Source organism: Phacochoerus africanus, chromosome 5 (genome assembly GCF_016906955.1).
Source record: "Phacochoerus africanus isolate WHEZ1 chromosome 5, ROS_Pafr_v1, whole genome shotgun sequence".
Classification (NCBI taxonomy): domain Eukaryota; kingdom Metazoa; phylum Chordata; class Mammalia; order Artiodactyla; family Suidae; genus Phacochoerus; species Phacochoerus africanus.
Window position 1 is genome coordinate 73,335,474 of NC_062548.1, and position 25,322 is coordinate 73,360,795.

Below are 25,322 nucleotides of genomic sequence, written 5' to 3' on the forward strand. Positions count from 1 at the left end.
TATCAGCATGATTCATAATCACCCCCAATTGGAAACAATCCAAAAGACCATCAACGACCTAATGGATAAATGGTGGTACACTCATAAAGTGGAATACTATACAGCAATGAGAATGAACGAATGAACTGTAAGTGTTGCTACACACGAACACAAATGAACCTCACAAGCATAACAAATATAAAAGAATACATATCTCTGAAGCTCAAGAACAGGGAAAACTGATCCGTGTGGTTAGAAGAGTAGTTACCTTAGGACAGGAGTCAGCAGGCTTTTTATGTTAAAGGCCAGATGGCGCACACTGAAGGCTTTGCGGAGTATGCAGTCTCTGTGGCAGCTATCCATCCTTGCTGATGTAGCACAAGAGCAGCCACAGACACTACATAAACAAATGAGCATGACTGTGTTTCACTACAATTTTATGAACACTGAAACCTGAATGTCATACATTTCTCCATGAAATACTATTCTTCTTTTGATTTTTACAAACCATTTACAAACATTTTTAAATTTTTATTTTATTTATTTATTTTTGGGGGTCTTTTTGCCTTTTCCAGGGCCACTCCTGAGGCATATGGAAGTTCCCAGGCTAGGGGTCTAATTGGAGCTGTAGCTGCTGGCCTACACCAGAGCCACAGCAATGCTAGATTCGAGCCACGTCTGCAACCTACACCACAGCTCATGGCAACGCCGGATCCTTAACCCACTGAGCAAAGCCAGGGATCGAACTTGCAACCTCATGGTTCCTAGTCAGATTTGTTAACCAGTGTGCCATGACGAGAACTCCAATAAACATTTTTTAAAAATGTTTTTCGCTCCCAGATGCTAGCCAGATTTGGTCTGCAGGTCAGAGTCTGCTTTTGGGAGGCAGGTGTAAGTGACTGGGTGGGGGCATGTGGAGGCTTTGGATGTGCTGGAAAAGATTTGTTTCCTAGATCAAAAAAACATCTGGGGAGTTCCCGTCGTGGCGCAGTGGTTAATGAATCCAACTAGGAACCATGAGGTTGCGGGTTCGGTCCCTGGCCTTGCTCAGTGGGTTAACGATCCGGCGTTGCCATGAGCTGTGGTGTAGGTCGCAGATGCGGCTCGGATCCTGCATTGCTGTGGCTCTGGCGTAAGCCGGTGGCTACAGCTCCGATTCGACCCCTAGCCTGGGAACCTCCATATGCCAAGGGACTAGCCCAAGAAATGGCAAAAAGACAAAAAAAAAAAAATGTGGATCAGATGTGGTCACACAAGTACATGCCTTCTGTCGCACTGTAAGGCATACCCCATTTTGCTTTGCTTCACAGGTACCGTGTTTTTTACAGGTTGAAGGCCTGTGGCAAATCTGTGATGAGCCAAATCTACCAGGGGAAGTTTTCCAACACCATTTGCTTCCCTTTGTGCCTCTGTGCCACGTTTTGGTAACGCTCACAATATTTCAAATTTTTTCATCATTATTCTATTTGTTACAGTGTCTGTGATTAGTGATCTTTAATGTTACTATCGCAAAAAGATTACAGCTCACTGATGCCTCAGATGATAGTTAGCATTTTTTGGCAATAAAATATTTTTATTAAGGCATAAATGTTTTTTAGACATAATGCTATGACACCTTTAGTACAGTATAAATACAACTTTTACTTTTTTTAACATGACTTTTATATGCACCAAAATTCAAACCAAAAAATCCACGTGACCTGCTATTTAACATGATGTCCACTTTACCTCAGTGGTCTGGAACTGAACCTGCAGTTTCTCTGAGGTGTGCTTAGGATTTACATACCTTCTTTTTTTTGCTTTTTTTTTTTAGGGCTGCACTCGCAGCATATGGAGGTTCCCAGGTTTGGGGTCAAATAGGAGCTAGAGCTGCCAGCCCACACCACAGCCACAGCCACATCAGATCCGAGCAGCTCACGGCAACATCGGATCCTTAACCCACTGAGTGAGGCCAGGGACCGAACCACAACCTCATGGTTCCTAGTTGGATTCGTTTCCGCTGAACCACAACAGGAACTCCTTATATACCTTTTTTTTTGTTTTTGTTTTTTTGTTTTTTTGCTATTTATTGGGCCGCTCCCGCGGCATATGGAGGTTCCCAGGCCAAGGGTCTAATTAGAGCTGTAGCCACCAGCCCATGCCAGAGCCGCAGCAATGCGGGATCGGAGCCGCATCTGTGAGCTACACCACAGCTCACGGCAACGCCGGATTGTTAACCCACTGAGCAAGGCCAGGGACCGAACCCGCAACCTCATGGTTCCTAGTCAGATTCGTTAACCACTGCGCCACGACGGGAACTCCCTTATATACCTTCTTATACGTATTTCAATGAAGAGAGTGTTTTTTTAAAGTTTATTTTTAAAATTAAAAAAAAAAAAAAACCTTAAAAAAAAAAGTATATGTGATCAACTTAATTTTTGGTTAACTTATTTGGAGGCAATGCTCCATCCTTGAAATTCAGTAAGTTCATCTGGATCGTTATTTGTTGATTTTTATCTTCTTCCATTTCAAAAACGTTTTCTAGGAGTTCCATGGTGGCTTAGTGGGTTAAGGATCTGGCATTGTCTTTGCCGTGGCTGGAGCCATGGCTGTGGCACAGGTTTGATCTCTGCCCCTGGAACTTCTGCATGCTGTAGGTGCGGCCAAAAAAAAAAAAAATTCTTTTTTTTTTTTTTTGTCTTTTTGACTTTTCTAGGGCCACTCCTGAGGCATATGGAAGTTCCCAGGCTAGGGGTCTAATCGGAGCTGTAGCCACTGGCCTACGCTACAGCCACAGCAATGCCGGATCCAAGCCGCGTCTGTGACCTACACCACAGCTCACCGCAACGTCGGATCATTAACCCACTGAGCAAGGCCAGGGAGCAAACCTGCAACCTCATAGTTCCTAGTTGGATCCGTTAACCACTGTGCCACGACGGGAACTCCTCTATTTTATCTTTGACTCTTGCTTTTGTTCGATTCCATTCTGTGATCTTTGCTAGGAACACTAGTGAATGTTCCCAACATTCCTGACAGAATGAATCTGTGGACGATCCCTCCGGTCTCTCTTCTGTACCCCTTATCTCCACTCTGATGATGTTCATTTCTATTTTCTTCTGCTTTGGAGTGATCTTTCAAGCCTGGCCCTCTTCCTCACTGATTTGCTTTTTCTGGAACTCTGATTCTGCTTTCTGTAACTTTTAGTGCACTGTAAGTGCTTTGTGATGAAACAGCACACTTCTTCTGCAGTTTCATCCATACCTCTTATGACTTCTTTGTAACTTTCTTCTAGTGCCTCATATTTCATTTCTGGTTTTACAGTGAACATTTTAGTCAATTTCCTCGAAGGTATAAATCAGTTGTTCAAACTCTTCTTGTCTTTTCTAATGTAAGTCTTCATTTGAATGTTATATTTCATCCCTCTGCTTTTCCTTATGAATTTGGATGGGTTGCACGTTGGGTTTTTTGTCTGCTTGTTAATTAATCTTTCAATGGAGGAAGGCGACCTCCTGGCTTTGTCCCCATAGGCACTACTGACCCTTTGGACTAGATAAATCTTTTTGGGGTGAGGGCTGTCCTGTGCCTTGTAGAATGTTTAACAGCATCCCTGGCCTCTACCCACTAGATGCCAGTAGAACCACACTAGTTGTGATAACCAAACCTGTCCTCAGACGAATGTCCCCTGGGGTGAGAAGGGACATAAAACAGCCCTCAGTGGAAAGCCACTGGTCTAGACTCTGTTTGCCCAGAACTAGAATGGGCAGAATCTCCTAATCCTACCTGGACACTGCTCATTCTTCCCTTAGAAATTAAGCTTAGAGAATTAGATGCTGTAGAGGTTTCAATTATTAGTTTGAAAGTTCAGCAGTCTGAAGGGGGAAAGGAAGACCTGGGGATGGCTCTGGACAGCTCCAATAGGGAAATTTCACCTCTATGCCCTGTTTGCTGGGGCTGATGCCTCCTAATTTGTATGCATGTTTGTGTGGGGAGGCTTGGGTTGTGTTCTGTCCTCATGTTAAGATTTTGGTTTATATCCTCGTTTGGAAGTGGGCTGGTCACTCTGATAAGATGTCAAAGTTAAAAGAAAGCCTCATGGTTTGCAGAATTTTTGTTTGGTGGTTCAGCAAATATTTTTCTCTGCACAATGGTCTTTGTTTGGTGCTACTGGCCCTCAACTACAAAGCTGGCTCCTAAGACATGACTTCGCATCTCTCCAGCCAACTGTCCTCACCCCAGACCTTATCCCCATCAGAAGCTGGAGCAGCAGGAAGAGAAGTCTGTTTGCATTCCTGTCTTTCTAGAGTGCATGCCTTCTAGGTGGGTGGTCTCCAGCCCATCTCTCCAAGTTGTTGGGTCCTTCTGAGCCTCTATTATTGTTTTTCCCAACAATGGAAGTTGTATATGCCCCATGTCATCCTTTATTTCAATTTAAATTGATCTTAAGCTGGCACATAGCTCTTGGAATTCATAGTTTAAGAATGAGGGTATTTCCAAATTTCAGTTGATGAAACTGTGTTTGTTTCTCTTGGTTCCTTTTGCCAGGTTTCAGGAAAAGAGTATTTTGCTATCTTGCTGTTAAATCACCATTTTTCCTTTTAGTCTCCAGTGTAATATTTCTTCCTTCTCCATACACGTAAAGTGACAGGACGAGGAAATGGCTCAACCCTTCTTAAAGTAAAACCTGTTTTATGTCTTCCTTTAAGCTGTGGGAGAAGTGACATTTTTTCCTAAAATACATGGTGGAAAGCTCTGGGGTAGAGCTCAGGAGAGCAAAATCCAATTTTTGAGAAAATGCTGGTTATGTGGCTCTAGGTGCTTTTTTTTTTTTTTTTTTCTTTTTCTTTGCGCCCTGTGCACTTAATTTCAATACTCATTAAAATAGAAAAATATGCTCTGCTCCACTTTTGCACTAGGCTGGGGAGAGAATGAAATATATCCTTTGTGCTATGAGCAAGAGATACTAAACACAAGAAACTACTCATCACTGCCTAACAGAAAGACGGGTCCTTCATTTCTAAAAGTACCTTCCACTTCTCCACTGCCTCTCTACACAGACACTAAGGCACCCACACTTTCCAGGTGGGGAACCTCATAGCCAGATACAGATAAAATAAATGCTTTCTTTTTTTTTTTATGACATTGATACAGAGAGTTGGTTGATAACTGGTATACAATTAACCCATAGATGTCAAGATCACACAAAGGTTTAACTGCACCCATCTTATTCCAAACAATTCTATGTAATGCCTAATAATTCTTGATGTAATTTTAGTGGACTTAACGCCAAACAGTTTAAGCTTCTACAACTAATTCCACTTCCATGACAGTCAAGAAGTGATTGCTAGAACGCTGCCTCCTGGCAATCACAAATCCACACTGAGGGCAGGTAGATGGTTGGGCCAGATGAAATTTTTCAAACTAAAATCTCAGGTCATCTGCCTGTGAGTTCATGATGGGCCTGCTGGTAGTAGAAAAACTCATAACAACGGCACACCTACTGATGACAAAGATGACAGGTAAGGAGAACATGCCCAAACCTGTCTGTAGAATTTAAATATGGAGGCGAATAAGGTTGACAGTTGACCAAAAATTATGTAGAGCACTACCATATGCTCAGCACCAGTCTAGATGCTCTAGAAATACATTCCACCCCTGCTCTTTTTTTTCTTTTTTTTTTCCTTTCTTAGGGCCACACTAGCAGCATACGGAGGTTCCCAGGAGAGGGGTCCAATCGGAGCTGCAGCTGCCAGCCTACACCACAGCCAGAGCAACACAGGATCCGAGCTGTGTCTGCGACCTACACCACAGCTCACGGCAACGCTGGATCCTTAACCCACTGAGCGAGACCAGGGATTGAACCTGCATCTTCATGGATACTTGTCGGATTTGTTTCCGCTGAGCCACGATGGGAACTCCTCTGTCCTTGTTGTTAAGGAACCTGGGATTTAACTGAGAAGACTAGTATGCACATAATAACAAGTCATGTAAGACAAAGAAGAATCCAGCGTTAAACCTTGACTTTTCCTCAGTATTGATGCTATTAGCCCTCCCAAACTCTTTGTTCTAACCCACCCTCTTCTCAACTTCTTCCCACTTCTCTTCCACACCTCCTTCATGGCCGCCTGCCTGAGATTCTTGATTCCAAAAGTCAGTATCCTCCATTCTGGTCTACATATCAGCCTGGTGGTAGATGTATAACTGAGACTTCAGCTACCATCAGTTCCCAGATCGAACCAGATGTACACCTGCTGGTCCCACAGACATCTCAAAGGCAAACGCCCAAACTTGCCCCGTACTTCAAATCTTGGTGAACGGCAACCCGCATCTACACAGTCACCCGACCTGAAACCTCAGGAGTCATCTGTGACTACCCTTCCTTACTCCTACCTTCACCAGGTCATGGGCCAGTTAATTCTTTCTCTTCTTCTTTCTCTCCCCCAGCCTTCCTCCCCTCCCGCCTACTTGGTATCATTCGTACTTCAGGCTTGCATCAGTTCTTGCCCAGGCTTGCAGACTGGTTTCTCTGCCTTTGGTATCACCCCCTTCCCCTGAAACTCTCTCCTCCAGCCACTCCCAGTCTTTCATCTAACACACCAGTCATACCAGAACGACTTGTATTTCTCCATGTTTTCTCATCTCCACATCTTTCATGTAGTTTCCATCGCCATAATCGTCATGTCCCTTTGCCTAGAGCACTTTACCTTCTCCCTATCAATCTGCTTAACCTCTACGTATCCTTTAAAACTCAACTCAGAATCACCCCCTCCAGGAAGTTCTTTGATACTTTCGCATCCAGAATCAGACTCCCCACTTTATACTGGTGTCCAAATAGTCTGCCGACAAAATATATTTAAAAGACATGAAGTTCCTCTTCATATCCAACTGAATGCAAGGGAAGAAAGTGGAATCTTAGAAAAACTACAGCAAGTGAACTTCACTTCACTGTACACAGGGCTAAATCTCTGTGTCCTCCACTCAGAATTGTGGTTCCTCTGGAAGTGACCCAGCGGATACTGTTGTCAGCCACATTTGCGGGACCACATCCCTCCCTCACCCAAACTTTCCCCATATTTCAGGCAAAGGAGATGATATGGCTACTTATTTAGGGCAGGATGACCAACTGGATAAAAACACAATACTCTTCTGAAGACAACCTCTAAAATCTGTCTCCTAATTTCCTGCTTTTGCTCCGCTTAAAGGGCTCCAGCTATCTGTGGACGGTTCCTCAGAGACATCAGGACAAGACTTAAAAGTTAACACAGACCTGTTTCCTTGTCTATAAAATGATGATCAGATGATCTCAAAGGATGCTTTTCCCACTAAAACATCATCTGGACTCATTCCATGTCCTCAGTTGGCTCTCGGTGTGAATGTCCCCATTTCTGAGAATAGATAAAATACATAAAGGACCTAGCCAAAAGTTGCTGCAGCTCATCATCCTGCCTCTGACTGCGGTGTCACGGGATGGTTAAGGGGTGATTAGGGGAATCGCGGACATATGCCTCAAAATAGCAGAAATGCATCGAAACTCTCTTCTCCCAATAACTCAATACAGAACTTCACCCCGTGCTATATTTTCTTAAGCCTATACATATCATACTACCCACATCATACTACCCTTCTGGAGTAAGGCATTTCCTTTCATGTCTTTTACATGTATTTCTTTGAAGCTTCAAGGGGTACCTTTAATTCAGCGTTTCAAGATTCAGAGAACTAGTACATGTGAATCCCATCCATACCTTCAGAAAACCCATTATCTTCATGCACGTGTAAAACAATGTTCTTGGTGTTTGGGTTTTTGGTTGCCTGGGGATGCCCAAGTTGGCCAAAATTGCTTATCTGGCAAAAATCACCATGGAGCTTGAATATTAGCTTTCTTTTGCTATTCTGTAAGACCTTTCATGTTTTCACAAGGTTGTTGCCATACTTAGTCATTTGTTAGGGCTGCTAAATGGCATCTCCAAATTTCACTGTCATGTCTCTGGAAAATTCTCCCTTATAGTGACCTGCAATCTGCCCCTCTCTACTGACCACTGTTGAAGGGTTGGGTTTCTCGAATAGGAGACAGCTCCTATGTGACAGTAATCCCAGAGTGAACAAGCTTCTTTCCCAACTCTTGTCCTGAGCCTGAGCTCCCAAAGACACATTCAGCCACACCAGCTGATGCAGGCTTCCCCTAACACGAACCTCTGCACCTCTAGAAACGGTTTCCAAGTGGATCCTTTCTTCTTTGGCCCTCTTTACTCCTAATACCACTGCTTTAGCTGGACTCATTTCTCAGCCAAACAATTTTACTCACGGTATGGGCTGGTAGGGAGCAGTCCAACTGCCCAAGTTCAAATCTCCCACCCACCATCTGCTAGCTCCACGACCTGGGTAAATCTCTGAATCTGATTTTTCCTTCATCACTGAAATGGGACTGCTGACAGTACCTTCACCTCATAGAGATGTTAGAGGGGATTAAATGAGGTAGTGATGGTAAAACCCTGGGCACAATGCCTGGAACAGAGTGTGTCATCGACTACGACTATTACTGTTGTTGCTGTCATTCTTAACAGTTTCCTAACTGGTCTTCTGCCACAAGGTTATCACTCTTCACCAACCCATCTGCTGTGCTACTTCTACTAGGAGGATGGACTTTCAAAAATATTTCTTGATATGTATACATAACACATAAAATATGAATATCCTAAGAGAAAATTCAGAAACTATGTGAGGGGGAAGTCATCCATAGTCTGACCAGAGAGACAATCACTGTTGAAGTATTTCTTCCTAGTCTTTTTCCATTTTTTTTTTAAACCTAGGTGAGCTGACCATTTAAATACCCTTTTGTGTCTGCTCTTTGACCTTAGCATTTTCCTATAATTTAACATTTAACAATACAAGGTAGGTCTGGTTCTAATTCTTTGTTTAGCATTAGATACAGATTCATTTACCTGTATTACATATAAATAACATACAAATCGGAGCAATAAATGGTTGCTGGTGTCAGCTCCCCTTATCTCTTGCCCACTGCCCCCACTACTCCTCTGCCTGCCAAGGCACCAGGTTGCCAGCATTGCCACTCTGGGTTTCTCTGATGCTGACAGTTGACTGCCTGTGCTTTTGCTCACTAGTTTCAAGCTGAGACTTGTCCCCTCTGCTGGGACGCTCCTCTGACCTAAGGAACACGGAAGAACACTGAAGGTTTGGGTCCACACAGGGCTAGTAGCCTTAACGTCCTGTGAGCCTGCTCCCTTCTGCTCCTAGATGTGCTCCTGTTTCTCAGGCTGGAGTGGCTGCCTACTCACCTCTCCCCATCTGTGTTCACTACAGTTTTGCAAAGCCAGCTTCCTCAGGAAAACGTTACCCTCCATAATGACAACAGAGTCTAGTGTTTCAGGGCACTCTACTGTTCAGCCTCTTCCATGTGGCAGCACAGGCACCTGCTGAATGGGCGACTGGGTATTTTATTGTCTGAACCATTTCTCTTAATTTTTATCTTATGGGTCATCAGTAATCAATAAATAACTGATGAATACAGTAACAGCCAACCCTTTTTTTCCTTCCTAACATGTCTATTTTTACATCTTTTTCTTGCTTTATTGTACTTGAGAGGATGATAACAGCAAAGCACTCATAATGCTTCTTATGGGCCAGACACAGCCCTAGGTGCTTTACTCATAGGAACTAATTTAGTTCTCAGATCAGTCCTGGTGAGGTGGTACTATTATCACTTTCATTTTAGGCATGAGGTAGTGATGGGATTAAAATTCAAATAAAAATAAAACTAGTCTCACCAAACGTATTATCCAAATACCTGAATTCCACAATTAAAATTTTATTATTTAAAAAAAAAAAAGTCTTAAGTGAAAAAAATGTATTATGGACCAACTCTGTCCTCAGCCCTGTCTATGCAAGGATATTCCCTAACCTGGATGGGGAGAAACAGCAAATGAAGCTGTGAGCACAAGGAAGATGGGCCAGACACATACAAACGCAGAGAAAAGGGAGGCCCAATTCCTGCAATCAGAACAAGCCTGTCTCAAACACTGGGAAATAAGGGGCCTTCAAAGTCACATCATTATTAAACCCAATAATGAAGTCAGCCCTCGGTGGAAACCATAATCTCCGACGTCTGTGAGCCTCTGGCAGGACACTGCACATCTGTTCACCCCCAGGCCAACTTTTCCTTGTCCCCTAAGTGACTGTCACTGGCCCTGCTGTCTTGTACCCAGGGACCTGGGGTAGCTGGCGTGGGCAGGACAGCCCAGCGTCTCCTTACCAACGGGGATAGAACATCTGACACATCACACAACTGGCCTAATGTCAGTGCATTTAAATGAGCAGAGAAGACAGCCTTTTCCTAAGACCTGTCTGTGTATCATAAAATCACAAGAATTCAACATGCTCCCCGCCAGCATCAATGTGTTTCCTGCCACCATCTGAAACACAAACATCTCTCTCAGAACACTCAGTGAGCAGCACAGAGTCAAGGCCCAGGGTGGACCTGGGGCTCATCAAGGCATCAGCAGCGACCCCCACTCTGAGAAAGTGGAGGTCCCTGGAAGCAGTCCTCAGAGGCCAGGGACTCCGCTTTATTCCAGAAGGCAAGGCTCAGAAACAGACCCAATTCCTCAGTGCTCCTTCCCATACCATAGTTTCAAGCACTACGCTAAGGACACCCAAACCTGCAACTCCAGCCTCTCCATACTTTCAAACTCAGCCGGTCCAAACAGAGCTCATCACTTGTCCGCATGCCCATTCACAGTGACCGTGACCACCGGGGCAGAGACCCGAGTTGTCCTCCTCTCCACACGCCCTCCTCCCCCAGAGGCCACTTGCTCCATGGCCCCCGCCCACCCACTCTTTCAGTGCAGGCCCTTGTTACTTCGTGCCTGGCTCATGGCAACACCTTTCTCACTGATTCCCTTGCCAATCTTGTCTCCCCGCCATAAGCCAGAACAGTCTTAGAGAAGCACAAAGTGACAACAGGTCCTTACTTGCTCACTACCTATTTACCAACGAGATCAAGTCAAACTCCTGACCTTGGCTTGCTGGGCCCTGCAAGATCTGGCCCCTGCCTGCTTCGCAAGCCACCTTTTGTTCAATCCCCCCACACCCTCCTCCCCCTTTGCACCCCCAGACCAAGAGCCGTGCACATAAACCCCACCGTGTCACAGCCACCAAGCTGTTGCTCAAGCTATTCCTTCTTCCCAGCATGACTCCTTTCTCCTCAATGGCCTTGCGGGCCTCAGCACAAGCACCACCTCCTACAGGAAGGCTTCCATGATGCCTTCGCCTCAATCTCCACTGCCCCACAATACACCACACAGCACCACCATCGGATTCCCTCAATGTCTTCTCCACTAGCTTGTGGGCTCACTTCTGTGTCCACAGGCCCTAGTGTGGTGGCTGGGACACAGATAAAAGACAGAGCCTAGAAGTCCATGCCCGCCAGGCCATATCCCTATGCCTCTCCCTGACACCCAGGCGGACTTACCTACGCAATCACAAGTGGGGAACTCAGCCTGGGCTCTCTTGGCAGGGGTGTCCAGCAGACTCTTGGTGGGTGTGTCCAGGTACTTAAGAGGTGACTCCAAGAAGCCACTGAGGGTGGGTGTAAGTGGATTCTCAGCCTTGGTGGGTGTAGCCTCCTGAGCCCCCTCCTCTGAATGGAAGCAGGTGGTTGAAAGTACAGTCACCGCCCCCGAAGACTCGATCTTGATCTGCTTGGGAGAGCGGGTGGCGAAAGGGCTCTCAGGGGCTGGGAGACAGGTTGGCTGGTTCTCAGGGTCCTGAATGGGCACAGATGGGGGGCCAGGAAGCCCAAAGCTATCCCCAAATTCAGCCTCAAACTGCCGGATGAGCTCTTCCAGCTTGTCATCAGCAGGGGGAAGAGGGCCAGCGGAGCCTGGCTGCAGGGTTGCCATGGGGCTGGGAGACCTCATTTCCTGAGTAGGGGGCAGCAGGCTGTCCCCGGAGGGACTAGGTGCAAATAGCGCAAGAGAAGGTTCTGGGGGTTGGGGGACAGCGGAGCCCTGTGAGGCGGGGACGGGGGTGGGCAGCTGTGCCTGCGCATCCTCAGAGGCTGGGGACCTCAGCCCTTCCAGGACGATTTGCCGCACAGGCAGGAAGAGAGGCTGCGCTTCCCGTGGCCTGGACTTCTTGATCTGAATGGGCTTCCGGACACCGGGCTTGATCCCAGGGCCGGCTTTGTCGGTTCCCGTGGGACCTCCAACTGGTGCCAGGGACTTCTTCTTCTTCTCCTTGGGTGGTCTGTCCGAAGGCCGTGAGCTGGGGGGTGCCCACCAGCCGGGGGCAGGAGGCTCCGAGGGGTGCGGGAAGGCGACATCACGGGCCTGCTCCAGAAAGAGACTGCGCTTGTGGTGGAGGTGCTGCTGCAGGGCCGTCTGGGCCTTCTGGTGGGTGCTGGGCTCTGAGGATGGCGTGGGGGCCTCTCTCTGGAGAGTGGGGGACGGGGAGGGGGCCGAGGAGGAAGAGGGCACCTCAACCTTGACCTTGGGCTTGCTGGGCAGGGCCTCGGGCCGCTTGAATACTGACTGGATGTAATCACTGGCACTGCCCAACAACTGCTCCAGTTCAGCCATGGGGTCGGGGCTCGGGCGGGGCATGGGCCAGGGGCTCCGGGGAGTTGCTGGTGGGGTGTCAGTGCCCCAGGCTTCGGGAAACTCTGTTCTAGGAGTCGCTGGAGGGAAGGCAGGGCTCTCAGGGGCAAAGGATGGGTGCTCTTCAGGAGGGACCACAGGCCACGAGGGAGCCCGGAGGTAGGACTGGGGAGATCTGAAGGGGGCGGGAGGGGACAAGGCCTCAGGAAGGGGGCACGGAGCCTGGGAAGTAGCATGAGAGGGCTGGGGGAGGGCGGAGGAGAGTTGTGTGAGGGCCTCAATGGCAATGGCGGTCTGCAGGCTGATGTTCTTTTCCTTGGCGATACTCAGGGCACTCTGGGACAGGGGCAGGCCCTCCGGAGGTGGGATCTGGGGGACCTCAGAGCTGAGGAGTGGCCTGCTGATTGGCGCTGGGAGGCCAGCCTCACCAGAAGGCAGAGTCCCTGGGAGCCTGGGCCGCTCCTCCCCGCCCTCCACCACCACGGACTTGATCTTCCCCTCCAGCCACTCGAGGTAGTCAGGGCACTCTGGGCCATCGCAGTTGCAGTTGGGTGGTTTCATGCCATGCCGAGCAAGGGCCAGGGCCGTCTGCAACGTGTCAAGGTCTTCACTGCCAGCAGGGCAGCCTTCGGGCCCTGACTGGGGTCCCCTGCTGTTGTCGTCCCCAGCTTCGCGACTCATCTCACGGTTGAAGGTTTCATAGAGCCGGGTGCTAAGGGCCCCGTAGGAGGACACGGCTTCGGCCACAGCCGAAAAGGCCACCAGATCGTGGGCATCTTCCAGGCGAGCAGTGTGAGCTGGTCCTGGGGCCGCGTCCCAGTCGGGCTTCTGGTCTGCTCGCCAAGGACCCCCAGTGCCCAGCAGGCTGGGTCCTGCAGGTTCTCTAGCACCATTGACCGGCGCCCCTGGGGCGCTTAGCTGCCGTGAGTCCCCATGGTACACTGGCCCTGAGTCCATCTGACCTGGAGCAGGTCCATCAACTGGGCTGAGCTCTGAGCCTGTCTGGAGAGAGAAAGAGAAAAAGAGGGTGGGGGATGGGGGGAAAGATGAGCATAATATTTGAGAAGCATTGTCCTGCGTCACACTCAGAGGCACAGCTAACACTGCTTTGCTTGCAAACCTTCCCTGCCTTGATAGAGCCTGAACCTCTCAGCTCATCTTCCCACACCTCCTTTCCCAGCTAGCTGCCCCCTCAGAAACAGAAGGCAGATTTTTGAGAGATCCTAACACTGAATTCTGATCCTAACCCTGTGGCTCAGATCCTTTTTGAGTCTTACATTGGTGAAACTTCCCTGAAGCCAAGCATCAACTGGGAATACACACAAAGGTCTTTAACTCACAATGACCAAAGTGACACCAGAACCTTTGTTTTTTTGTCAGAAGGAAAAAGAAAGCTAACCAAGTATTCATAACAATGTGCCAGAACCAGGAAGTGTGTATGTGTGTGTGTTTACAGGGAAAGAGAATGAGCAGCTCTGACTAACAAATTCAGCCTGGACCATGGGTCAGCCACTGCCTCTCAGGGGAAAGGTACCCACAGTTCTTTTCTCTGCCCATCACTTCCTCGCTTAAGCCCAGGCTGGCTCAGAGCACCAACAAGATGAGGCTCCCACCCTCAGCCCCAGGCCTGAGGAAACACTGATCATCCAACACAGCATGCATTTAGCCCTTCGCCCAGCCAGTCACACCAGTGACAAGTGAGGTGGTGCTTGGAAGAAGATCCAAGCTTCTTCCCAATCTCAGGAACCACTATTATTTCACCTGATGTCCACCCAAAATGCACAGAGGGGGAGAGCACAAGAGGAAGTAGGCCAGGGGCCGGTCCAGCAAGTTAAATGCTGATACACAGATACAGAACTGAGTTTGCAAGATTCATCCCACCAGAAAGGAAAGCTCTTCCTTACAGTAGTGTGTCAATAAAAAAATATGAAAGGAATGATGGCGAAAGCTTGACGAGGCACAGGACATATACAGAGCCTCAAAACATCTCTTCAAAAATTACTTAATTACAACAGTAACTTTATAGTGGAGAAATCCACTATAGCCACCAAAAGTGGATACCACCTTTGCCAAATGATCAAAGTTGTCCTCGTCACCAACACTGGGACAAACCACCATCATGCGCCTCTTGATATGATACACTGAGATGGATATAATACCATTGACATAGAACGCCTGCCAAAACGTATAACCTAAATCTAACCACCAGGAAACAGCTAAAGAGAAACTGAAAGGCATGCTAGAAAGCACCTAGATTGTTCTCCAAAATTTTTGAAGACAAGAAAGACAAATATCTCTCCCAGCTGACCCTAGACTAAGGAGACAGGACAGCAAAATGTGTGCTCAGGGGTTAGATTCTGGACTGGGGGAAAATAGCTATAAAGTACATCACTGGGACAACTGATGAAATCTGAATATGGATGTGGCTAAGATCGTATTATGTCAATCCCCGTGTTCTTGAGTTGGACCATTATACTGTGGTTATGTCAGAGAACGTCCTTGTCCTTAGGGAAGCATTTAAGGGATAAAGGGTTCCTCCAATTTAATCTCAAATGGTTCAAAAAAAGTTATACGCATAAAGAAAAACATACACACATGGAGAAAATGATAAAGCAAATAAGGCAAAATGTAAACAATTTGGGTATATGGGAGTCCCAAGTATTCTTCCTAAACTTTTCTGCTTTTAAATTCTATCAAAATAAAAAAGAAATTAGTCCCTTAGTTAGAACATAAACTATCTTAAATAGATGGTTAGAAGGATACTAGTCTCTTGATTGTCAAACATGGCCAACGTGGGCTCCAAAACGGTTGTGGGAAGCTGGGATTTGATTTGCGACAGACCTTTGGGAGGTGAACAGAGGCTCCACCCTCTGGTTCCCACCTAATTCTCATCACCGCTCCTTTCAGCCACAGAGAATCCCCATGCTTTTCCGACATGCTGTTCTGAGCTCTGCACATGCAGTTCTCATTGCCTGGAATGCCCTTCCCAGCCTCTGTGCGGTCTCTCTGGCTTATCCTTCAAGCTTCAGTTCAACATCCCTTCCTCTCCAACCTGGGTGGCAGACTGGCCTGTGGCTCCTTCCCCAGGGTTCCCACAACACCTCATGTGGGCCTCTATTAGCACTTGCTACTACTATTATTCGAGCAGCTGCTCCCCCATCAGATGATAGTTCCTTCAAAACAAGACCCAAATCTTCATGACTTGCGTGCTTCCTGCTCAGTCCAGTGAAGGGCCTGCTACCCCCATCCCTGGGCCATGGAATATACCAGCCTTTCCATGACCCTGGTGGAAGACTATCCTTCAGAGCTAGGAACCAGGAACAAAAACTTTTCCTCTAGGAATGTGGATGATCACCCCATACTCCCTTCCTTCCTTCTTAGAGACCGAAACTAACGTGACTGCAAAGGCTACAAAATCTGAAGTGGTCCAACTGTATGTGTTCATGTATAAAAGACAGAAGGAGCATGTATAACACAAGAGAGTGGCATGGATTTATAAAAATAGTGTCATACACCCACATGTTCATTGCAGCTCTGTTCACAATAGCCAAGAGCTGGAAACACCCCAAATGTCCATTGACAGACAATTGGATTAGGAAGATGTGGTATATATACACAATGGAATACCACTCAGCCATAAAAAAGAACGACATAATGCCATTTGCAGCAACATGGATGGAACTAGAGACTCTCACACTCAGTGAAACAAGTCAGAAAGAGAAAGATAAATACCATATGATATCACTTATAACTGGAATCTAATACAAAGCACAAATGAACATCTCCACAGAAAAGAAAATCATAGACTTGGAGAATAGACTTGTGGCTGCCTGGGGGGAGAGGGAGAGAGTGGGAGGGGTCAGCAGCTTGGACTTAATGGATGCAAACTATTGCTCTTGGAATGGATTTACAATGAGAGCCTGCTGCGTAGCCTTAAGAATTATGTCTAGATACTTACATCACAACACAACAATGGGAGGGAAAAAAGTATACATGTATGTGTAACTTGGTCCCCATGCTGTACAGCAGAAAATAAATAAATAAATAAATAAATAAATAAATAAATAAAAACAGTGTCAGGGAGACTAATGCTTTATGAGCTGAGGCTTCCCCAAAATGGTTAAGACACCTAAACGGATTTTTGGTATATGAATAAGAAGAACAAGGAAGTGCTAGGCCCACTCTCATGGGTATGATTTCCCTGGGAAGGCGAATGCTCTTTGGATCAAAAAGAAAAGAAAGGAAAGAGTAGATACAGATGAGAGAAAAGGGAAGCCAAGATGGGTGGGAGATTTTAAGAAACTAAATTCCAGTTTTCCCAGCCAGAGGATCCCTCTGACACATTCCTCACACCTGCCAGTGATCTCAGAAGAAACCTGCCATCAGGAGCAGATGCCAACAGGTGAGAAAAGAGCAAGTGTCATCCCAACTTTCAGTACACTGAGAGCGGCCTATGGAAGAGTTCCTAGCGGGCACTAAAGGGACCTCAAGGAGTCAGGTTCAATGAAGGCCATCAAGCCATCAACACTCAAATAATCTCAGTGCTTTGTGTTATGCAGTCACTGGACCAGGACATGAGAAGACATCCTGGCTGACAGGTCACCAACTCTGCCACAGGTCAAATCTGCCACATCTCTTCTGTTTGGTTTTTATTTGTTTGTTTTGTCAATGTTAAAAAAAAAAATCAAATTTCAAACGACGTCCAGATTTTCTTGAAGATCCACACTCCTGTCTGGCTACGCTGTCTACAACTGAGCACTGACTACAGCCCCAGGTCCCCCACAGCTTCACATTTCACACTGCCTTCTTGAAACCAAGGCTAGGAGGCAGGGGTTATTTATTAGTTGCCTGAATTAATTATCATTTCATTCATCTGTCTTACTTGCCAAGGCCCTGGAGGCGTTTGGGTTTGCGAATCAGGCTGCCGACATCCAAGTGTCACAAGGTTGGCTGTGAGCCCTTTGAGGGCCGGTTATGGAGAATTACAGGCTGCACGGGCTGGCTCACCAATGGCTGATGACCAGGCTCAAAGTACGAGTGGCGTATCAACGGAGGGGGCGTGGTCTTTAGTGGTCGGCCACAGGGCTCTGTCCTCAGCACTGTCCTGTTCAACATACTGATAATGACAGCAAAGGCACGCTCGTGAAAACAGGCAGATATTGAAAATAGGAGGGATAAAACCATAAGTGATAGGACCAGGTGCTAAAAGCTCAACAGGCAAGGGGGGAAAAAAATCTAACAGTAAATAGGATCCTAAGCCACATCTGTGCAAATCAAAGATGGAAGAAGCACATAACAATGACAGTAATGCACATGCAAGTACCTTCGGAATCAGGAGGGGTAGAAGATTAACTGGTGACATACGCAACATGATGTGATATGGCAGCTTCAAAGGGTCTTATGACTCAAAGCTTTTTCAAACTTGTTTTTACTACAATCCACAGTAAGAAATACATTTTACACCGTGATGCATTATGTACGTATACATATGACAAGTTCGCAAAACAGTTTTCCCCTTACTAGACACACAAATCTCTCCCTCCTTCTTTTTCTTTTTTATTTATTTTTAATGGTTTTTGTTTTTCCATTATAGTTAATTTACAGTGTTCTGTAATTTACAGTGTTCTATAAATTTCTTCTGTACAAAGTGACCCAGTATATACATACATACACATATATATGTATATATATATTCTTTTCCTCACATTATCCTCCATCATGTTCCATCGTAAGTGACAAGAATAATTCCCTGTGCTATACAGCAGGATCTCATTGCTTATCCACTCTAAATGCAATAGTTTTCATCTATTAACCACAGACTTTCAGTCCATCCCATTCCCTCCCCCTCGGCAACCCCAAATCTGTTCTCCAAGTCCGTGAGTTTCTTTTCTGTGGAAAGGTTCACTTGTGCCATATATTAGATTCCAGATATAAGCTACATCATATGGTACTTGTCTTTCTCTTTCTGACTTCACTCAGTATGAGAATCTCTAGCTCCATCCATGTTGCTGCAAATGGCATTATTTTGTTCTTTTTTATGTTTGGGTAGTATTCCACTGTGTATATGTATACCACATCTTCCTAGTCCATTCTCCCTCCCTCTTTCTCGCAGGTCACAACAATGTATGTTCACTACCAGGTCCCAAGCATATGCTGCTGGACACATACACAGGATCTGACTGGAACAAGGCCTGCTCTGCCCGGACAGTCCCCACCTAAATACAGGCTGCCCTCTGGGGCTGCACCTGTGAGGGGGCACAGAAGAAAAGCAAGCAGGACAGTTCAGAACCATGAAAAGAACTGGTCCTTTTTGGTTCTGAAGCAGACACGACTCAAGAAGGTCTTTAAACATCCGAGCACCTATCATGTGGGAAAAGAACTAGACTTGTTTCCAGTGGCCCTAAGAGGTGGAATCAGAAAACAGGTAAAGTTTTAGAGTGAAGATTTTGGCTCAATTTAGGAAGACATTTTAATATTTCTACACTAATTTGAGATACTAAAAAAACACACTGAAATCTGTCCCTCTAACACCCAGAGAGTACTGAAAAGGAAGTCAAGCTCTTAGTGACGATTACTGGTAGAGAGGCAGGACAATGGTAGAGGAGGATGGAGGCTAGTTTAGGCCCTAAATTCCAGCTAGACATGTCTCACCCCTAGGACCCGCCACACCTTCTCCCTTGCTTCTCACTCCCCTCTGGGCTGCAGCCAGCACTGCCCTGAGGAAGCCCCTTCAAGGCTGGCCTCCCGCCGCCTCCAAGCCTAGAACGTGCCACAGGCCTGGGAGTGCAGCCTGTATAAAACGGACCACACTCTCTGTCCAGCTGCAACAGTTCTGTCTCCCGAATCTCCTGTTCTTTTTTTTAATTACTCAATGAATTTTATTACATTTATAGTTGTACAACGATCATCACAACCCAATTTTGTAGCATTTCTGATTCTCTTGTTTTTGCGAGTTTTCCCAACCCAGAAGATGAGGCTCAGAAGATGGGCAAGTATTTCGGAGAAGCAGAGGAGGAAGAGGAATTCCAAATGGAGGGACTCAAATAGGAAAAGGCACAGAATCAGGGGAAGGCCTGGTGGGCCCAGGGAAGGGTGGGCTGCTGGGAATCCCCTGAGCATGTGTGGAGAGGGCAGGTGTGTGGCTCTCGGTGTAAATACAAAGCAGCGACATTCAGGTGTTCCCATGGAGTGCCCACGGCAGAGTTTAAGGCTGGTGGCCTGAAGACCAGTGCAGAGACTAATGCCGCCGTCCAGAGGAGTGATAACAAACGCCTGAACTTAGCAGCAGAGAGATGGGAATGAAGCAGGACTGTGGAGGCAGCTGATTCAATGGAGGAGGTGGGACAAGGAACAGAACCAATCCCCTCCTGATAAAGTTCTCCTGGACCAGTCCTGCCCACCACAGATCTGAAGCACACCTGACACAGTCACCACGCACAGCCACCTTCTGCTGGGGATCCTTTTCTAAGACAGGATGACCAGCCACACTGTAAAAGCTCCCAGGGGACAAGGCTTCCATTACACCTTCAGAACCTGACAGAGGGCTCAGGATGTGTTCTTGAAGGTCTGCTGCTGCTTCTTCCTAGGACCTGGCTGGTACAAGCCTCTTCACCCCCTCAGCTTTGAGACGTGGCCTGCAGGAGCTGGGCAGTTAGTGGCACACACGGTAGAGGCCTGCAAAGCTGCCACTGCCATCAGGAATGTCTTTGCCATGTAGGACTTGGGAAGCTGACCAGTGATCCTAAAACAGGCCGCCCTCCGTCCACCTCCAGAGAGGCCCACCGAAGCTGTCTATGCTGCCCCTTCCAGAAGCAAAACCCTCGCCTGCCCTCCCTGGGACCCACACAGCCTACCTTACCAGGTCTCTTCCCTGCCACAGCATCCCTGGGAAAGCTCCAGCCCATCCCAGGCTTGGCCTGGACAGGCTATGGGTATGCTCGCCTCACCAGGGGTAGGCAGCAGGATTTGTACTGGAAGACAGGCAGATAAATGCTCTTCTCAGAGCCTAGAGACCTAACCCCTCACCTACTGCATTAAGGGTTGGCATGTACGTACAATGTCACCACCTGCAGTCACAACTCTCACCTGCAGAAGACTCCAGGTCTTCCTCCAGGGCCCAGGAATGAACCCCTGTGAGAATCTGGCCTTATACCCTGCTTGGTCAGGACTTCCAGAGTCCCATTACTCCCCCTCTACAGCCAACTCCTCTCGATGCTCCCCATGCCCCATAGCTGGTCTCTCAGACATCTGCAGATGCTCAAAAACAGCGAGAGCCTGCCCTCCCCACCCCAGGGGCTCCAGAACCCCTGCATGCAGGCAAGGCTGCAGAGGTGTGAAGCCCCACCCCAAACATCTCATCCTATTCATAACGCAGTGAAAGGCACAGACACGGCACCAGGTTTTCCAAGTCTTTCCTGATTCAGAACACCAACACACGAAAACAGACAGGCAATCCTCCCATAGAGGGAAACGGAAGGAAGGCTGGAAGATAAAGACCAATACAGTGAAATATCCAAGTGCTCCCTGACTGGCCTTCTTAGGGCCTCTAGGAAAGGGGACACGAGACGAGGCAGAGTCCTGAGGGCTGTCCTGCTGTCCATCAGTTGTATACTACGTTGGAAGAAGCATGTCTAAGTCAGTATGAATAAGCCTGCAGGCAGGCTCCACAAAGGCCAGTGGCCAGGAGGCAGGGCCACTGTCGGGGCACATCCTCTACAGTGGAGTCTCCAAGAATGAACTCTCACGGGACTCCAAGATAGGGGTGGCTGCTCCCCGCCCAGCTGGCCAGCAAGTGCCAACCCTGCACTTTCCCAGCTGCCCACATCACCATCTCAGCCTCTCTGCTCTTCCATCAGCTGTTCAACAGCTACTTTCCAGCTCCACCCTTTTCCCCAGTTCCAGGGTTCAGTAGCCACCTCCACATAAAACCAATTTCTTCCAATGGATGGCCCTACCCCCTCTAATAGCACAGGGGTTGTGTTTATGGCATGTTCCATCGACAGCTGATCAATTATTCATCTCTTAAGAGAATTCTCTCCTTCAAGGATGTAGTGATGACACAAATCTGTAAGTAGGGAAAGAAACTTTTAGGGGAACCCTTTCAGAGGATGTACACATCTGCCTGTTTCTGCAGGAGTGAATATGAGAGGGAGTGTGTGTGTGTGTGTGTGTGTGTACACGCTGGCTAACCCAGCCCATGTCTGCACTCTCTACATCTGAGCTCTCTCTGCAGACAGCAAATCTCAAGAGTTATATCTAACATCTAGAGACTGCCACGTGTAAGAGTGGGTATCCTTGTGTGAAGTGGGGTAGGTAACGTCTCTTGTGGTTACTATGTACATATCAATAAAACATTTTAAAATCTAACTTTTTTTGGAGTTTCCGCTGCAGTGCAGTGGGTTAAAGGATCTTGTGTTCTCACAGCTGTGGCTCAGATTTAATCCCTGGGGCAGGAACTTCCATATGTGATGGATGAGGCCCCCCAAAATCAATCAAATCAAATCAAATATAACTTTTTTTTAATTCCCTAGTGGCCTAGAAGTTAGGATTTGGTGTTGTCACGACTATAGCTCAGGTTTGATCCCTGGCCTGGGAATTTCCATGTACCATATTAGGTGGGAAAAAAAAAATCTAACTTTTTTCCTACTACAAAATGGACAGATAGAATAAGTCTCTCAGTGGCTAGGGTTATGCTCAGGAAGAAGCTGAAATGAGGCTAATTCCCTGAGGTCGTCATATCTGGCAGAAGCACAGGACTGTGATTGTTCATGCCTTGGATCGGAGAGTAATTAATGTGGTTTCAGGGAAGAAAGGAAAAGAAAAGGAGGAACTAGGAAAAGTCTCTACAGAGCTATGATGGGACCCTCTTACCAGAGGCCGAGTATCCCACTCATCACTGCATGCTCATTACCTCTCCAGTCATCATAAACGCCTAGAGGGTAGAGCCTCACCTCCACAGATGAGGACACTGAACAGAGAGGTTAAATGACTTCCCCAGTATCACAGAGCAATCCAAAAGAACACAGCCACTTTTAACCACCAAGTACACTTAATCTCACTTAAGGAAATGCAAACAAAATTGGACAACAGAAGAAATTTTAAAATTACATGTGCCAAAGATCTTCCCTGAAGCATTAACGGTAAAGAATTACAATATGTTCCAACAGTAGCGGAATAGTTTTAAAATGTTTTTTCATGGAAGGAGAATGAGGAATAAACATAAGTAAAAACCACAACTTCATTAGAAAACAGAAATATAAAATAAGACTGCTGTGAGATTCTGTTCTACAGCCATTACGAAGAATTTAAGAGCAAGAAGGTTTAGTTCAAATCTTGCCCCCACCACTTACTAGTTGTGTGACCTTGAACAAGTTAATTAACCTCTCTGTTCCTCCTTTTATAAAATCTGTAAATCTGGGGTTAAAAGTTGACCTCTCTGTGCCTCTGTTTCCTTACCCGAAAATCAAGGGTTAACAGCATTACCGACTAACCTCTCAGGGTGGTCAGGAGGATTAAACAACACTTGAAGAACATGTACCACAGTACCAGGTACACAGTAGGCACCAACAAAGGGTATTTGAGTCTGATACCAAATGCTGGTGGGATTTAGCAGGAACTTTTTCTTATATACCACATGCAGAGGGCAAAACAACCATTTTGGAAAGGTCCGTGGTACCATCTTTTAATGTTAAATGTTCACACACCCTATGATCCTGCAATTCTCGCCAGAAGAAACTTTGCATATGTGCATCAGGAGATGTGTACACAAATGCTCACAGCAGCATTACTCATAAAAACCAAACTGTGGAAATATTCTAGGTGCCCACCAACCACAGAGTGGGCATCAAAAGACTGTATAGGAGTTCCCGTCGTGGCGCAGTGGTTAACGAATCCGACTAGGAACCATGAGGTTGCCGGTTCGGTCCCTGCCCTTGCTCAGTGGGTTAACGATCCGGCGTTGCTGTGAGCTGTGGTGTAGGTTGCAGACGTGGCTCGGATCCCGCGTTGCTGTGGCTCTGGCGTAGGCCAGTGGCTACAGCTCCAATTCAACCCCTAGCCTGGGAACCTCCATATGCCACGGGAGCGGCCCAAGAAATAGCAACAACAACAACCACAACAACAACAAAAAAAGACTGTATATAGTCTACCAACTCTAAAAAGCTCAAAGGAAAAAGCACATATAAAGGTACTGTGTGAAAATACAAACATATGTAATTAAAGACTTTAAAAAGCAAGGGAAAACAGAGGTCCGGTAGTGGCTCAGTGGTTAATGAACCGGACTTGCACACATGAGGACACTGGCTCAAACCCTGGCCTCGCTCAGTGGGTCACAACTGTGATCTGTGGTGTAGGTGCAGATGCAGCTCAGACCCTGCATTGCTGTGGCTGTAGTGTAGGCTGGTGGCTTATAGCTCCAATACCAAGTGAAGAAGAGGATTGGGCTGGGGAAACAGCCAGGTGGTTTCAGTAATGTTAGCAAAATTCTAGTTCTTAATGTAGGTACTAGGGAGTTTACATGCGTTTATTATTATGCTTCACCTGTTTAACACATAAAACACTAAGTCAATGTTTCAAAGACACATGGGAAAAATGATAATATGTAATATTCCATCAGTGGCTATATACCTCCTTAAAGTGATATAGAACATAAAAACAGAGAAATGTTTTCAATGAAAAAAATGAAACTCAACAATGTACTTATACATAGATGCTTTCTGAGGGTTTTTATGACGGGGGAACTGTTGACGTTACTTGAAGTGGAAAAAAAAGATTTGAAGTATTGCCCAATTTAAAAATTCAATTCCATTAACAATGCATGTCTGTGTGCACATACAAAACACCAAGGGAAATATGCGGAAATGCTAACAGGGCTCATCTCTGGGTGGTAGGGAATGGGTGTATTTTCTTGTTCACAATCTCCAGAATTTATCGTAGGTATCACATTTGTATTTGGAGGGGAAAGTTTAAGAACACAGTGCCTACCACACATCTGAAACTGTGCGCAAACTCTGTGCCTCCGCACAAAGACTCGAGGGGCGCCGCAGGGAAAGGAATTTGTGGGTGCACTTTCTTGCTCAGTTGCTAGAGAGTTGTGTTACACACACAGATGAGCAGCACTCTGGGAGGGGAAGGCGGGGGTCTGGCTGAGATGGTGCGCTGAGCCTAGACTCCCCACCCGCTCAAAGTTCTTGGTAACCCGCCGGGTGCCGGGAGCCGCGGCCCCCAGCAGCTGGCCCCTCCCCTCAGGCGGCCTCGGTGGGGGCGGGGAGGAGCCGAGCCGAGCCCGCTCTCCACACGGAAGCCCCTGCCTCCAGCGGCGGCGGCCCGAGGCCAGCGGGAGGAAACGGAGCCGACCACATCTGAGGCCTGGCGAAAGGCGCAGCAGCTGCCTCGGAGGCCGCCAGCGCGCGAGAAGCAGGTCAGGACGCAGAGGCGGCCCCTCAGCCAGACAGCAAGAGAGCCCGCCTCCCGCAACACACACACACACACACACACACACACACACACGCACGCACGCACACACGCGCGCCCCCACAGCGCCCCAGTCACCAGGGCCATCGCTCAAGCCACGCACTGCACGTCCCAGAGCCAGAAAAGCCCCCATCAGTCCCCAGCCAGGCTGGGCGAGCCCACAGCTCCACCCACCCAGCTGCTCAAACTCGGTTCTCACCACCCACCTCCTAACCCCAAAGTCTAAAGAGCTAAGGAAATGAGAAGCGTGGCCAACATCGGAGTCCACTGACAGAGAGCCAATCC

The 25,322-nt window shown here is 47.2% G+C and overlaps 1 protein-coding gene across 3 annotated transcripts in view; it reads right to left on the bottom strand.

The window, feature by feature from the left end:
* Positions 1–25,322, bottom strand: part of TET3 (tet methylcytosine dioxygenase 3) — a 99,598-nt gene that overhangs the window by 35,341 nt on the left and 38,935 nt on the right. For 2 of the 3 annotated variants that reach the window (XM_047781748.1, XM_047781749.1), the window contains one exon: positions 11,441–13,568. In XM_047781748.1, the coding sequence (XP_047637704.1) occupies positions 11,441–13,568 (2,128 nt within the window). Of the gene's footprint in view, positions 1–11,440; positions 13,569–17,448; positions 17,983–25,322 lie in introns of those variants that run through there. The other variant, XM_047781750.1, reaches the window with a different exon arrangement.